This window comes from Panthera leo, chromosome B2, assembly GCF_018350215.1.
Source record: "Panthera leo isolate Ple1 chromosome B2, P.leo_Ple1_pat1.1, whole genome shotgun sequence".
Taxonomy (NCBI): domain Eukaryota; kingdom Metazoa; phylum Chordata; class Mammalia; order Carnivora; family Felidae; genus Panthera; species Panthera leo.
In genome coordinates, this window is record NC_056683.1 from 5,030,876 (window position 1) to 5,047,112 (window position 16,237).

At 40.5% G+C, this 16,237-nt stretch overlaps 1 protein-coding gene across 2 annotated transcripts; it reads left to right on the plus strand.

The window, feature by feature from the left end:
* The first annotated feature begins 649 nt into the window (after positions 1–649).
* CB2H6orf62 (chromosome B2 C6orf62 homolog) lies at positions 650–15,804 on the plus strand. 2 transcript variants are annotated; one of them, XM_042937764.1, is made up of 5 exons: positions 650–806; positions 4,465–4,641; positions 5,449–5,571; positions 9,703–9,837; positions 14,366–15,804. In XM_042937764.1, the coding sequence occupies exons 1-5, from the start codon at positions 765–767 to the stop codon at positions 14,489–14,491; spliced, it is 603 nt and encodes a 200-aa protein (XP_042793698.1). In that variant the 5' UTR covers positions 650–764; the 3' UTR covers positions 14,492–15,804. The 2 variants fall into 2 exon arrangements, with proteins under 2 accessions (XP_042793698.1, XP_042793697.1); XM_042937763.1 differs by lacking the exon at positions 650–806 and adding an exon at positions 1,561–2,179.
* The last annotated feature ends 433 nt before the right edge of the window (positions 15,805–16,237 follow it).

The following is a 16,237-nucleotide window of genomic DNA, read 5'->3' on the forward strand; positions in this document are numbered from 1 at the left end:
GCTCCCCTCCCCTTCCTCCCCTCCCCCTCCGCCGCCAGTACCAATCCCACCCCTCTTTCTCCTCGTTACTTCTCCTTTCTCTCGGTCTCTCTCTCTCTCTCTCTCCTCTCTTTCTCTCGCCGCCGCCGCCGCCTCCGCGTCCTTCCGTCCGCCGCCGCCCGGGGCGCCGAGCCAGACTATGGGTCCCAGGTGGGGGCTGAGCGGCGGCAGCAGCGCGGGCGGCCCGGTCACAGTGCGCACTGCAGCGGGGATGGAGGGGCTCAGTTGGCTGGTGGTTTTCTCTTGACATGGCTCCTGCCCGTGCTGCGAGCAGCGCCCCCGCCGCCGCCTCCTCTTCTGCCGCCGCCACCGCTCCGCCCGCAGGCTGCGGCTAGAGGGCCCGAACCCCGCCCGAGCGTCGGTCAGTGAGTCCCGGTCTGCGCGGGGACAGGGAGGGCATTTCCCCGTCACCCGCCCCCGTCCCAGCTGCCTCGGTTCCACCCCTCTGCCCCCTCGGGAAACCAACTAATGACCCCACCCTAAACTAGCCAAACTCGGGAAACATGGTCTGTTCAACGTGAGAGAGAGCGAGCGAGCTTAATCCGGAATCCGGGAACTTCAGGGCCTTTTTTTTTTTTTTTGTTTTTTTCCGGGGGGGGGGTGGGCTGGGCGTACTTTAAAAAGTAATTCGTATTAACACAACTATTTTCTTTTTTTCCCACTGATCCATCCCATTTTCCCTCTCCCGCCTCCTCTACCCGGGCGGGAATTGTTTCCACGATGAAATGAGTGAAAACCCGAGTGATCCTGTGTCTCCCGTGGTGCGAGTGAGTCGCTGCCGCTGAAGGCAAAGGGTGGGGGTGGGACCTGGGGGGTGGAAGGCAGGTGGTTCCTGGGCGCTGCCTGGGATCTGTCTGGGAGAAGAGCCCACCGCCTTTGCCTCAGCAATGCTCGCAAGAAGATAAGTCGCGCTCCCCACGATCTTGAACGGGGCCAGATTCCTAGGGAAGGCTCCCTTGGGGAATGTAGGACTCATTGCAGGGCTGGGGGTGTTGGGATCCCGGGCATTAATCAGGCCCAGCCACAGAGCCGGAATAACTGTTATATCGTGTTATATACCCCCTTTCTCTCTGCCATCATGATTTTCCATGGCAGCAGCATTAGCAGTCGCCTGAGGGTGAAAATGTGGGTGATGGGGAAGTTGGTAATGACTCCGCTGTTTCTTCTCACGGCTCCTTTGGGCACCACCTGTCCGCCCCCGGTATACACTGTAGTTGATTGCAGGGAAACCCTGTACCTCTCCCCTTCCTTCTCTTCCGATTTTGCACTTTTCTCTTTGCTCACCACCAAGTGTAATCAATAACAAGCACTGGCAATACATAGCAATAGTGAGATCTGGAATAACTTAAGAATTGATTAGGTACTGCAGCCATGGGTCTGGCTGGGTAAAACCCAATTGGATATTTCGGTTTCCTTCACCTACCCTGTTTTGGTGTTTGGGGGGGGGGGTTGGGTTTTTCTTTCCCCCCCTTTATAATTTTTTTTTGTTTTGGTATTTGGAAAGCAGGGATCATTACACTCCCCCCCCCCCCCCCCCCCCCCGTTCCTTATCATAATCCCTTCTCTAAAGAGGGGGAAAAATCCGGATGGATTTGAAGGATTGGACTGGTGTCAGCTGTGTTTTATTGCACACCTAAATCCTGATAATAGGCTTTTCATTTCCCCCCGAAGCCTTTATTTTGGCATTTAAGCCAAATGCGTTTTCCAAAAAGTTAGTTCCAAGTATTTTCTCCTCTCTGTCTTTCCTTCCTCCCCTTCCTCTTTCCCCATAACCCCAAACGTTATTGTCCAAACATGACTGGACAGCAGCTTTTGTTTCTTGACCCTGTAATATGACAGTCTGCTAATATTGCCAGAAGGTGCAGTTTTTGGGTTACAGTCGTGATTTTAGCTATTCAATCATATTAGCAGGAAAAAAAATGACTTGTTTCTGTTGTACTTGAGTCTTAAGAAAAAGTGCCCATAGTTTAGTGACAATTTCCAAAGGCTTTAGTACCACCTGTATTTCAAAATGGGGGACCCAAACTCCCGGAAGAAACAAGCTCTGAACAGACTACGTGCTCAGCTTAGAAAGAAAAAAGAATCTCTAGCTGACCAGTTTGACTTCAAGATGTATATTGCCTTTGTATTCAAGGAGAAGGTAATTTAAAATTCTTAATGTGAATTAGCACAAGTGATTTTTGTAAGTGTATATTAAGTTATTTGTTACCCTTAAATACCTGCGTGTTAGGTTAAAGAGTGGTTGACAGAAGTCTACGTGTGTGCTTTCACTTCGACCCTTATGGGGAATTCTCTGCGCGAGCTGGTGCCGGGCCGGGTAACTCCCCGTGGAAGGCTGGAGGACTTGTTGGTTTGGAAATACTCTAAAGCTTAGTAGGGTCTATTTTTAGTTAACCTGGGGGGAGCAACGTTGTAAAACTCGCATTTCTGTTTTACAATAAATTACATTTATGTAGAGTTATGTGGAGAACATTATTAATTGAAGGATTGTCTATAAAGCAGGACGTTTGAAAGTGGTAAATTAGAATCAAGATGTTTATGTGCTGAAACTAGTCTGTTCAACTTCTTGCTAAAGATACCTTTTCTCTTCGTACATTTAATGGATTACAATACACTTTAATTTTTAGGAACAACTAAGTACTGTAATGGTTAATTTGTGTTTAGAAATGCAATTTATTAAAATTCAAAAGGACCTAAAGACATTGAAATTTCAAGGGGGGGTGGTGAATGGAATCAGAATTAACTCCACGGTTAAATAGCAAACAACTGAGTTGTGAGTAGTCAAAGAGAACATTATAAAAGCAGTATTTATTTTTTTGCAACTTAAAATGGCCAGTTTCTTCAGTGATCTGTTTGATGTGAGATTAGGTTATGAGTATAAGGAACTACTGCTTTAATTGTCGCACCGAAGTTGTGAGCTAATTTCAGACCAGAAATAGATTCTTAGTGTGGCATCTATTTAATATTTGGAAGTTTCCTGGGTATTTACCCCACTCTTAACTCTTGAAGAGTATTTGTACAGGCATACCGTGGTTTTATTGCTCTTCACTTTACTGTGCTTCGTGGGTATTTTGGTTTTTATAAATTGATGGTTTGCGGCAACCCTGGATTGAGTAAGTCTGTCCGCGCCATTTTCCAACAGCATCTGTGCACTTCATGCCTCTGTGTCACATTTGGGTAATTCTAGAAATACTTTAGGCTTTCTTTTAATCAATGTATTTGTTATGGTGATCTACAATCAGTTATTACTACTTGCTGAAAGCTCGGAGGATCGTTAACATTTTTTAGCAATATTTTTCAGTTGAGGTATGTACATTATTTTTTTTAAGACATAATGTTTCTTGCACACTTAATAGACTACAGTGTAGTGTAAACATAATTTTTATACGCCCTGGGAAACCAAAAAATTAATTTGACATGCTTTGTTGTGATATTAGCTTTATAGCTGTGGTCAGGAACTGAACCCACGATATCTCTAAGGTATGCCTGTATTTAAAGATGCTCTTGGCTGCTGGAGTATATAGCATTGCAAAGTGATTTCAGAGTGGTTGTTTTGAAGTGATTATCACAAGATTGGGTAGTGCTAGGGATTGACTTTTCCATTTTGTCTTTTTGTTAATATGTTGACTGCAGAATTGAGAAGATCAGATTTTAATTGAAGGTATTATAAGTTCAGTAGAACTAAATCCAAGATATACTTGGTGAGGTTAGTTCATTTAATATAGAAGATGCCCTGAGTTGTACCATCTAGTTCTTTAACACCATGAAAACCCATTTTTACTCTGAATGGACATTACCCAGGCAATTGTCCTGAGTAGTTCATGAATTTTATAACCTAAATTGATGAGTGCTTGGTTACAAGTAAATTTGAAACTCAGTTTGGTCGTCTTTTAATTTTTTTTCTTGTTTCGTATATTGACACTTTTATGTAATACGTAAAAGTGGTAATGATACTTGACTCTTTTAAGGAGTTAAAAAACAGTAGTTTGTACAGCTTTGTTTTTAAACTGTTGAGATTTTAATTTAACTGTGTAGAATCAGTTAAATGAAAGTACATCAAGAGTAAATCACTTTTTTTTTTTTTTTTTTTTTTTTTTTTTAAGCATTAGGTGCGTCTAGTGTTCTATCTCTCACCATTTTTAAGAAATATTACTGTTTAAAATAAGTTACCTGTTCTGGATACTGTAAGAGCGTGCAGTAAAACATTCTTATTATAGGCTGTTTGTGTGTGGTAGGGGTAACGGGAGTGATGGGGGTTGGAGGAAGAACAGAAGGATCCACCTATTTGAAAATCTGGCATTTCATTATAAAAAATCACTTCAGTTAATACTAGAATAAGGATACATGACATTGTAATATGAACTGGGTGTTAAAAGACAATGTGCTACTATTGGTGGGTTAATACACTTTTTTTTTTCCTTTTAGAAGAAAAAATCAGCACTTTTTGAAGTGTCTGAGGTTATACCAGTTATGACAAATAATTACGAAGAAAATATCCTGAAAGGTGTGCGAGATTCTAGCTATTCCTTGGAAAGTTCCATAGAGCTTTTACAGAAGGATGTGGTACAGCTCCATGCTCCTCGATACCAGTCTATGAGAAGGGTAAGTTCTGTTTGTCCTGATTTGGTAAGTTTTTACAAGTTAAACTTGCATTTTTTTCCCCCTAAGAATGAAGTTGACTTCAAATAAAACATGGATGACTTTTTGCGTGTGGTGTTATGCTGATAGCGGTGTGTATTATTGCCGTGAATAATGTTTTATGTTACTGTTTATTGGATTTTCTTCTTTGGGGAGAGAACTGACGTGCTCCTTATAAGTTAAAGTAGAAGGAATTACTGCTGTCAATCTTCTAAATTTCTGCAACTCTTTGGAAGTTATTTGAACAGGAGATCCCCACAATTAGTGGTGTGGGGGAAGGTTAGAAACAACCATGTACTGGTCTGAAAGGTTTACTGGCCTTTGAAAATTAATACGCTGGACTATGATAATAAGGAACAAGAATGGAGTAAATAGTTTTGTGTAAGTATATAATAAAAATACCAAGACAGCTTTGCTTATATATTAACTAGGTTCTGCTTTTGAAGAATGGGAATAAAAAATACTGAGACTTACCCAGAAAAATCAGCCTGAGTTGGAGTTTTCACCATGTGCTGATTAATCTAGGTCTTGATATGAGCGACATTGGACTGAGTATGTGGACTCTACAAGATAAAGATTAGAAGTAGGCCATGGGCTAGTCAGATTGGGTACTGTTCTATTCCTCTTACCTCTTAATACATAAAATGATACTTCACGTACCTTCTGTACTTGTGAAATGTTTCTGTAATCAAACCTGTAATTGGTGACATTCATTGCTTGTTACAACTTTGTTTCTTTGAAAGTAATTTTTTTTTTTTGGTCATTTTATAGGATGTAATTGGCTGTACTCAGGAGATGGATTTCATTCTTTGGCCTCGGAATGATATTGAAAAAATTGTCTGTCTCCTGTTTTCTAGGTGGAAGGAATCTGATGAGCCTTTTAGGCCTGTTCAGGTATTTTATTCTAAGTGTGGTGTGCACTTAAGTGAGTAAATAGGGCCTAACTTAAATTTTTTGAGAATATGCGTTCTAATCAGTTTTAACTCATGAGTTGCTCTCGTCTGTTTGGATATTGTGATGCAAGAGGAGAAAGCATTTGGGTGACAGAATTTCTTGAGAATGAGAGGTGGTCCTAACTACTCCAGTGTGTCTTTGAAATAACGGCTAGAGAAAATCTTTGAGGATAGATTTACAGAGGGGCCCATGAATGAACTCAGGTGATCTCTCCTCTGAAATTGTACTCCCAAAATAGTATACCTAACCATCTGGTTCTCAAAGGAGTCTGATATAAGAAATCCTTTCCTAAAAGTAGATTTGTGTATAAAACTATACAAGAGAGGAGTAAATCTGGTAGTGGTGGTGAAGTAATCTTCCTGGACATCCCTGCTAACTTTTGGCTTGTCATTTGATGTACTAGTTTCTAGTGTTGAAGAGCATTTGCCCTTGAGGCAGTGATCCTAATTTTATGTATGGTAGCTTTATATGCATAGGAGAAAGTAAAGTAATCTCCCCTGAAATACCAATATGGTTACTTCTAGGTCAGGTATGGCCAAGTTTTATTCTACATATATGTAAATGTCATAAATACATCAATCATACTTGTATCTATAATAAAAATAGCAAAAATTATGATTGAAAAAATTTTGCATTTATCCATTACTATGAATATCTTTATGGTGCTTTTGTGTATGAACAAATTGGTATACTCCCCCTGTCCCCATGGTAATGTTCTGCACAACAGCTCAAATTATCGTTCTTTTTCTAAGATTCATTTGACAGAAATAAGTTCTAAAGTTAACATACAGCCCTAAATGTGGGTAAAAGTATTGCGTATTCTTGTTTTCCTTTAATGGATGATACTAACTCACGTGGATGTGCTGGAGAATAGAAGTTTAATGTGACAAGCAGGAAGACCAGGAATGATGGGGCATGTTTGTAGTTATCAGAGCATGTCTTATGCATCAGCTGTAACTGCTGTCCAGAAGCACTGGAAGGATTTTTTTTTTTTCATTCAGAATTTTTCACTGGGAAACTCTGGTTTACTTCTCCCTGTATTTTTAAAAATTTCCAATTCTCTTCTCTTTTCCTCTGAGACCTTATTTGGGATAGTTGTGTTAAAATAGTCTTGTCTCAAGTCAAGCACTACTTTTTCAAATAATGGTGTTTGAGAGTTGTGCTAGGCTGTCTCCTGAATATATACATTTAATCTTCATCCTTACAATAACGATGCAGACAGGAGCCTCCTTTTGCCAAGGAAGACGCTGAGGCAGTTGGAGATTAGCTAAACAGCCCAAGGTCATGCAGTTAAGTGGCAGTCAAGACGTAAATCCTGTAAAGCTTATGCTCAGAATTTGCTACTCTGTACTGTGGGAAGTGCCCTGTATTATAAAAACCTAATATTATGGACTGAGTGTAAGCACTATATAGGGTAGAGGTGGACTGAGTATAAGCACTATATAGGACAGAGGTAAGTTTAGAGTTCAGCTGCGGGAAACAAGTTAATAGTGTAAAGATGAACTTACTTCCCCTCTAATTTAAAGTAAATTAGTATCCTGAATGAGAGGTCATAAATATAAATAATTTAGTTCTTGAGGTAAATGAAAGAAGGAAAGATAAACTTTAATTTGAAAACTTTTTTTGTTTTTTTGATTCTTTGACTCTTGAAGCACTTTAACTTTTTTTTTTAACTTTTTTTTTTTTTTTTTTTTTTTTTTTTTGAGAGAGAGACCAGGCGTCAGTGGGGGGAGGGACAGAGAGCAAGGGAGTTACAGATTCTGAAGCAGGCTCCAGGCTCCAGGCTCCAGGCTCCAGGCTCCAGGCTCCAGGCTCCAGGCTCCGAGCTGTCAGCAGAGCCAGATGCAGGGCTCAAACTCGAGGACTGCGAGATCATGACCTGAGCCGAAGTTAGATACCCAACTGACTGAGCCACCCAGGTGCCCCTTGAAGCACTTTAAAGTTTGAATAGTAATGAGATTTAGTAGGAACCAGAGTAAAGGTTGTTTTTCATTAACAAGTTCCTACTATATTCAAAGTACTAGGAGGTACACGTTAAAATCTCTCTTCTTTCCTCTTTGTCCCTAAATGCTTTTGCTGCGTTAGTTCTTCATCACACTGTTCAAATATTTTGTTACTTCTCAGCATTGCTTTCATGCTGCTTATTAGGGTTTTCTTTTTGGTGGGGACTATTCCCTCCTTCCCAAACCTTTATGTATTCAGTAGGATAGAATTGAAATGCCACAGAAACATAGAAGCCCTTTTCAGTCTCACTGAAATCTCTTTTCAGTGTGATGTTCTACTGGCCTCTTCTAGTCTCTCCCTGGTATTTGCCATACTGGAATACTTGAAGCTTTCTTACTTGAACAGTTTTTTTGTTTTTTTGTTTTTTAAGTTTTTTAATAATTGTTTATTTTTGAGAGAGAGAGGCAGAGTGCAAGCAGGGAGGGCAGAAAGAGAGAGGGAGACACAGAATCCAAAGCAGGCTCCAGGCTCTGAGCTGTCAGCACAGAGCCCGATGCGGAGCTCAAAGTCACGATCCGTGAGATCATGACCTGAGGCCAAGTTGGATGCACAACTGACTGAGCCAGCCGGGTGCCCCACTTGCTTGAATAGTATTTTAATTTTGACACATTTGTGCTTAATGTTGGCCCTGTTTCCTGGAATGGCATTTTCCAAATTACCTTTTCTTAGCGCTTTCCCGGGGAAAATTACTGTCCTCTTTCAAGGCCCAATCCACAATCATTTGCTAATACTGCCTACAGAACCTGCTGTGTTAATTATTTCTCCCTTCTTCACGTAGCACTCTGAAGATAGGAACTCAGTTTAGGGTTTTACAGATAACCTCAGCTTATTCTAGGAAAGATTTGAAGCAAGTTAGGTTTTATATTTGCATGTGCATGTCCTTTTGAGCCGTGTCAGAGCCTTAGTAGCCTTATTTTCATATTCATAAATATTTGAATTTGTGCAGAGATACAGTCGAATATCCTTTTTCTATGTACCAGTGTGGGGGTAGCATATCATTTTGTGTTATGGCTTATAAGAGAAGCTAGGCAGTCAAATTCTAGATCGCAGGAACTGGTTTTTCCTTGTCAGTGTTTCTTGCTGTCTTGACATAAGAAGATAAAAGTTGAGTCAAATGGACTAACAGTCTTTCTTAAAATAATTGAACATTATATAAATAAAGAGATCTTTAAGATTCCTCTGCTTTTTGAATTCTCCGTTAGCCTGGTTGTTTCACCCAGCACTTAGTGTCTCCACGGACGTTTTGTGGGAGGATGGACTTGATTTTCCTCATGTTAAAAGAGTAAAAGGATGTTCTGATTTGAGAATACTTCTTCCTAACTTAAAGTTTTTTTTAATCTGAAAAACCCCACATGAAAAGCATTTTTAAATTTTGAGGGGTTCATAACATCCTCAAATCCATCTATGTTAGGACTGGATACCTTTCAGGTGTGGGCTTTATGTATCATTTAATCCCCTTAACTGTCCTGATGGGTTAGAACCTGAGATGAAACTGAAGTTTAGAAAAGTTAGGGGATATGTACAAGGTCACGTAAGTAGTGACATGTACTGCTGAGATTGGAATACATCTCTTCGTAAAAGCTATCTGTACTGTGTTCTTTATAATAAAAAGGAGGGAGGTGTCATTTGGCTTATTTAAGCATTACGTTGGGGGACACCAAATATGTTGGAAGTCTTGAGCCACGTAGGTTTGAAAATCTAGTTTTATAGAATTTGGCCTAAAATCATTGAGAATGAGGATCTAGTCACCCTGATGCAGTGTTTTTCTTGAAGGTCAAATTCTGTAATGGAGTGCTATTCACTAGAACTTTCTGTGATAAAGGCAATGCTGTATATTTCAACAGACTGTTCAGAATGGTGGCCACTGGCCACATGTGATTATTGAGTATTTGAGATGTGGCTAGTGTTAGCGAAGGACTGAATTTTAAAATGCATTTAATATGTTAAACTTGAGTAGGCACAGTTGGCTACCGCATTGGATGGCACAACTCGATGCCTATGGATGCGCTAGATGTTTCAAGTAGGGTAACGTCTTTGTACTTACATGTAAATGTGTTTCTTAATTAGGCCAAATTTGAGTTTCATCACGGTGACTATGAAAAACAGTTTCTGCATGTACTGAGCCGCAAGGACAAGACTGGAATTGTTGTCAACAATCCTAACCAGTCAGTGTTTCTCTTCATTGACAGACAGCACTTGCAGGTAAGCATTTTTTAATTTTAATTTTTTTTTCCCTGCCTGCCTGCCTGCCTGCCTGCCTGCCTGCCTTCCTTCCTTCCACTTAACTCCTCATTTAAAAAGCTTATTCGTTAGGGGTGCCTGGGTGGCTCATTTGGTTAAGTGTCCAACTCTTGGTTTTGGCTCAGGTCATGATCTCACGGTTTTGTGAGTTTGAGCCATGTGGAGCCTGCTTGGGATTCTCTGTCTCCCTCTCTCTCTCTGCCCTTTCCCCAATCATGCTCTCTCTCTCAAAATAAATAAACTAAAAAAAAAAAAAAAAAACTTGTTAGCAAAAGATTTTTTAAAAATGTTTATTTTTGAGAATGAGTGCAAGCGGGGTAGGGACAGAAGGAGGGGGGACAGAGGATCCAAAGAAGTCTCTGCACTGATAGCAGAGAGCATGATGTGGGGCTCGAACTCACAAACGGGGAGATCCAACTGAGCCACCCAGGCACCCAGCAAATTATTTTTCCATATGCGTTAATTAATTCTGTTTTGCCACTTAAAAACTGCATTATTTTTGAAGTTATTTAAAAATCAAAAGATACCCTGGGCCTCACCCTAGAATAGTGGTTCCCAAGCTTTGCTGCATATTAGAACTGCCTGAGAGCTTTTAAAAGTCATGATTCTAGTAAACTCCAGTGAACTTAAAACAGCGTGGTTTTTTTGTTTTTAAATTTTTTTTTTAAATTTTTTTTTTTTTAACGTTTATTTATTTTTGAGACAGAGACAGAGCATGAACGGGGAAGGGTCAGAGAGAGGGAGACACAGAATCCGAAACAGGCTCCAGGCTCTGAGCTGTCAGCACAGAGCCCGACGCGGGGCTCGAACTCACGCACCGCGAGATCGTGACCTGAGCCGGTCGGCCGCTCAACCAACTGAGCCACCCAGGCGCCCCTGTTTTTAAATTTTAACATTTATTTATTTTCAAGGGATAGAGAGAGACAGAGTCCGAAGCAAGCTCCAGGCTCTGAGCTGTTTTGTTAGCACAGAGCCCAACGCGGGGCTTGAACTCACAAACTGCGAGACCATGACCTGAGCTGAAGTCGGAAGCTCAACCGACTGAGCCACCCGGGCGCCCCAAAACAGTGTTTTAAGAAACCCTGCGGTAGAGCTTTTCTAAGTAAAGTACGGTCAACAGATCATAGCAGATTCTTAAATATGTGGACTGTCAGGCCCTACCCCAATCCTACTCGATCAGAATCTATGTTTTGAACAAAATCTTCAGGTGGTTAGTAACACAGATTATGTTTTGAGACGCTCTAGCCTTAGATCTTATAAATAAAAATCTGGAGGCTTCTAGGTGGCTCAGTCGGTTTAACGTCCGACTTCGGCTCAGGTCATGATCTCACAGTTTGCGAGTTGGAGCCCCACATCGGGCTCTGTACTGACAGCTCTGAGCATGGAGCCTGCTTGGGGTTCTGTGTGTCCCTCTCTCTCTGCCCTTCCCCTGCTCACGCTCTGTCTCAAAAATAAATAAACTTAATTAAAAAGATTATTTTTTTAAAAATCTGAAGGGATAAAATACATCTGTATTTAAAAGATCCAAATGTGTTTTAAATAAGCACTTTCAATTTAAGTGATGCAGGTATTCCAGATTCTTTTTTATTCTGTAGAACGTTGTTTATCTCATCAACCTAAACCTGAGTATCATCACTTAGAATTTATAACATGTTTTGTTATTAACCTTTAAAAATAGCATCGCTTTAATTACCATTCATTCAACAAATGAATGCCTACTACTATGTGCCAGGTGCTGTGCAACAGCGAACCCATTAGACAGAAATTCTGTCATCAGGGACTCCCACTGCATGGTAGGGGAGGCCCAGCAGCAGAGAAGTACAGTATGCAACTCACTTGTGATGAGTGCTAAGAGAAGATGGTGCGGGGTACATAAGCCATTGGGTCGGAATTCTTAAATGGTGTCACCAGAGAAGGCCTCACCGGGAAGGTGATTTAGAAAGTATTTATGATACTAGTTATGCATTGTAGAACATCGTTTATTTTTACTAGAGAGTATGACAGTAAAAACATGAAGGTGAATCATACTGCTACCTTCAAGGAACTGAAGACTCCTTAGGAAGATTATATGTTGACTTTGTATCTTGTAAGAACATTTTAAAACACATATGGTATTATAGATACAAGTAAGAACTGTGGGAAGAAATTTAATTTCAGTGGAGGCATTTCATAAAACTAACAAAAAACATACGACTTGGGTGGGTTTTGGGGTTTTCTTTTCTGTTTCATCTTTACCTTAGCTCTCCTATGGTGGATATTTTGAAGTTGCTTTAGTTTTCCTTTTTAATTACTTGTAGTGTACTTTCATTTGAGTAACTTACTTAGATAATACTGGATAGCAGGCTGTTGACTTCTATTATGGAATCCACAATAGAGATTGAGAGAGTGTAAGCTGGGGAGAGGGCCAGAGGGAGGGAGAGAGAATCTTAAGCAGGTTTCACACTCAGCCCAGAATCCTACGCAGGGCTCAGTGTCACAACCCTGGGATCATGGCCTGAGTGGAAATCAAAAGTCAGACACTCAACTGACTGAGCCACCCAGACACCCCAATTATCACGCAAATGTACAGGTCAATAATACTATATGGAAACGGCTAGTGGCTTGAAGGAGTAACGTTGCTAAATAAGTAGGAAATCGTCTTCTGTTTTATATCCAAGTCAGATGTTTATGCTTTATGAAGCAAATAGCTTGAATCCTTTTAATGAAAAGAAAGTTGTAAGCTTGTCAGCTAAGTTCATGTTGTAGGTAGGGTGACCAGCAGTCTGTCTGTCTGTCTGGAATGCCCTGATTTTTGCATTGAAAGTCCCAAGTCCTAGGAACCTTAATTGTGGGCAGTGCGATGGCTGGTGTCAACCCTGACTGTAGATGCATCTGGTCTCCAGCGCTCTTAGGTGCATCTTTCACTCCGGTCATTACTGGTCTTCCTGACCCGGAGATGTGTTGCCATACCTGCCCTGTCAAGAGGATCGAGGGACCCAACAGGGTGGCCGACGCAGGGTGCGTTACTTACGGCCTCAAGGAGCCGTACAGGCATGAGCTCACGTCATCCTCCCCACAGTCCTGGGAGGCGTAGGTCTTCTTACTCCCATTTTAGAGGCGAGGAAATCAGGAAACTAAAGAACTTGATCACAGTCATCTAGCAGAGATCGTATGTCCTGCATCATAATGCAAGATGTATGGAAAGAGCTAGACCAAATGATAATTTTGGAGGGGAATGTGGTAGAGAGGCACGTGCCTGGAATCTGGGTTCTAATCCACATGCAGCCACTGACTGGCTATGAAATCTTGGACAGGTAACTTCTGTGAGTGTGTTTTTTTGTTAAATTGAATAAACGATATTCATAAGGTTGTTGTAGCATTTAAAGTGAAAAAATACACCTGGGTGGCTCAGTTGGTTAAGTGTCTGTTGGTTTTGGCTCAGGTCATGATCTCGTGGTTTCCTGAGTTCGATCCCCACGTCAGGCACTGTGCTGGCAGTGTGAAGCCTGCTTGGGATTCTCTCTCTCTCCCTCTCTCTCTCTGCCCCTCCTAACTCATGCTCTCTCTCAAAATAAATAACTTTAAGAAATTTCTTTAAAGTAAAAAAAATATATGTGCATTATGTGGTTTATTTATAGGTAGAGACTGCTTTTTTTAAAGGTGCTGAAGTGAAAAGAACTTTGAAGGCGGGCGGTTCAAGGGTTTTAGATTCCGTCTTCCGTTTACTGGCAGTGGTGATCTGTGAAAACACCTAGCACACTTGCCATAAGCTAGATGTTAAATGGTGACCTTTTTTTTTTAATGTTTTGTTTTTTGAGAGAGAGCTGGGGAGGGTCAGAGATGTTGGGGGGTGGGTGGGGAGAGGATCCCAAGCAGGATCTGCATGGTCAGCACAGAGCCCGATGCAGGTTTTGAACTCACAAACCGGAGAGATCATGTCCTGAACTGAAATCGAGAGTTGGACACTGAACTGACTGAGTCACCCAGGTGTCCCCAAGTAACTACTTTCTAAAAATAATACTTAGAGTTTTATTTTTCTGGTAATATTTTTGCTTTCTTCCAGTCCTTTACCCCTGGTTATGCTTCAATCTTTCTTTTTTCTATTTCAAATCTTTGCCCTCACTTCTATGCCACTTTTGTTGTCCTTGTATATACAGACATGACTTCAAACTTCTGTTAAGATCTGTCTCTATGGCCTTTAACCTTATTTTCCTTTAGCACGTTGTCCAAGTTGACTTTTCTGACTTCAGTTTTTTGTTTGAATAAACTCTCTAAATGTTTGTTTAGTTTATAATCATGCTTATTCTTTCTGTATTTTATATGGCAAGGTTGTGTCTTCCTAACTAGACTGTGGTCCCTGTGGGTACAGACTGTAATCTGTTCCCTTGATCAGTGTGCTTTATTGCCGTGTGTAAGCGCTTGATAGAATTATGGGAGATTGACTTCATGTGACACTTGATGGGTTATGTAAAGGTCTTCTTTATTAAGATTAAAATGATTCCCCTTGCAGACTCCGAAAAACAAAGCTACAATCTTCAAGTTATGCAGCATCTGCCTCTACCTGCCACAGGAACAGCTTACGCACTGGGCGGTTGGCACCATAGAGGACCACCTCCGTCCTTACATGCCGGAGTAGGGGACTGACCAGCAGAGCGGAAAGGATCAGGGAGCGCAGCAGCATTTTGTTTCCTTGTTTTCTTACACTTTATTCTTTCAGAGTTTAAAGAAAATGGACTCATGCACAGAACACTATGCATTTTGAAACGTGTTCATCCTGGATTTTTTTTTTTTTTTTTTTTAATTATTTGTGTCTCAGAACTTAAAAAAAATTAGGTGTCTTCTGCACGGACTGTGTGAAAGAAGATGCTTTGCATATTTGCTGCACTGCATCAGCATTCTGCTAAAAATGTGAAGTGAAAGGACAGTTGTACACTGAAATGCTTAAATGTATCTGAAAGCACAAGGTGATACTCTTTTTTGATGGTCTTTCCATTTATGCTGGTTTTTGCCTCTCTGACATCTGTCATCAGTATTTAGAGGGTGAGAAGGGAATGTAAAAGGTATACATAACATTGAAACAAACGGAATAGCTTTGCCGTAATCACCGTCGTTCCAGAGCACTGTCAGATTCATTCTAATGACCACAAGTGGTTGTTTAAAAAAAAAAAAAAAAAAAATACAACCACGGGGAAGAAATCTTTTAAGAAAAAAAAAAGCATCTCATTGTAGGCATTCTTGCCTCATGTTTTACTGGGCCATGTTTGTTTCCTGGTACTCATAAATAAATGTATGTATTTTATTTCCAGATCTCTTTCCCCAAGTTGTTGTTATAAAAGAGTATTCTGCTGAATGTGGATACAGTTCTACACATTAAAGCAGATCTGGAGTCTGAAGTAGCTAACGCAGCTGTAAAACTGAGAAATCCATGCATAGCTGCAGAAATCATGATAGGGAGAGGACTTTCCTTTTTGGTTTTTGTTTTTTGGTTTTAAAGAGAAGAGGTTTTTATTACAAAGAAAATGCAGTGAATTGTGCAGAAATACTGGTTTCTACACCATCCTAAAAGAAAACTTAGGAGGGTTTCTTGGAATAGAAAAAAGTTACTAAAGTTGGCATCTTAAATTGCTAAAAAAAAAAAAAAAACAAAAAAAAAACAAAAAAAAAACAAAACATTGAGTGTCAAAGCTCTAAAAGCAGAACTCATTTTGTGCAATGAACATAAGGAAAGACTACTGTATAGTTTTTTGTTTTTTCTTTTTAATGAAGAAAAGCTTTGCTTAAGGGTTGCATACTTTTATGGAGTAAATCTGAATGATCCTACTCCTTTGGAGTAAAACTTAGTGCTTACTGGTTTCCAAATGTATTTAGCTTCTGGTTGGAATTTGAAAAAAATGAAAACCTAAATAAAATAGGTGAAAGTTCCCTGACTATTCAGGTGAATACACAAAACTGAAGTGGTAACTTTTTTTTTCCAAGTCGCTGGGTGGTGTTACTGATGACCTTGGGGGTTATGTTACAGTCCATAGCACACAGTAAACTCAGGACAAAAACCATTTGCGTTTGCAATTTCAAGAATAGGAATCAAAGACATTTTGTAAGCTTTAACAGGTATCAGGTTGGCCTCGTTCCTTGCTTCATGGAAAAAAAAATATTTTTTAAAGTAGGCTTCACACCGACCGGGGGCTTGGACTCAACATCCCTGGGATCACGAGTCGCATGCTCCACCACCTGACCCAGCCAGGCGCCCCAAGAAGTACTAATTTCAAAATGCTTCACGTTTTCTCATCAATTGAAAATTTAGAATCTACTTGAAATCATGGCTTTGAATGTTTATCATGGCCAGGTCCTGTTTGAAGCTCTGGTCTCACAAGCCTGAGTGGAA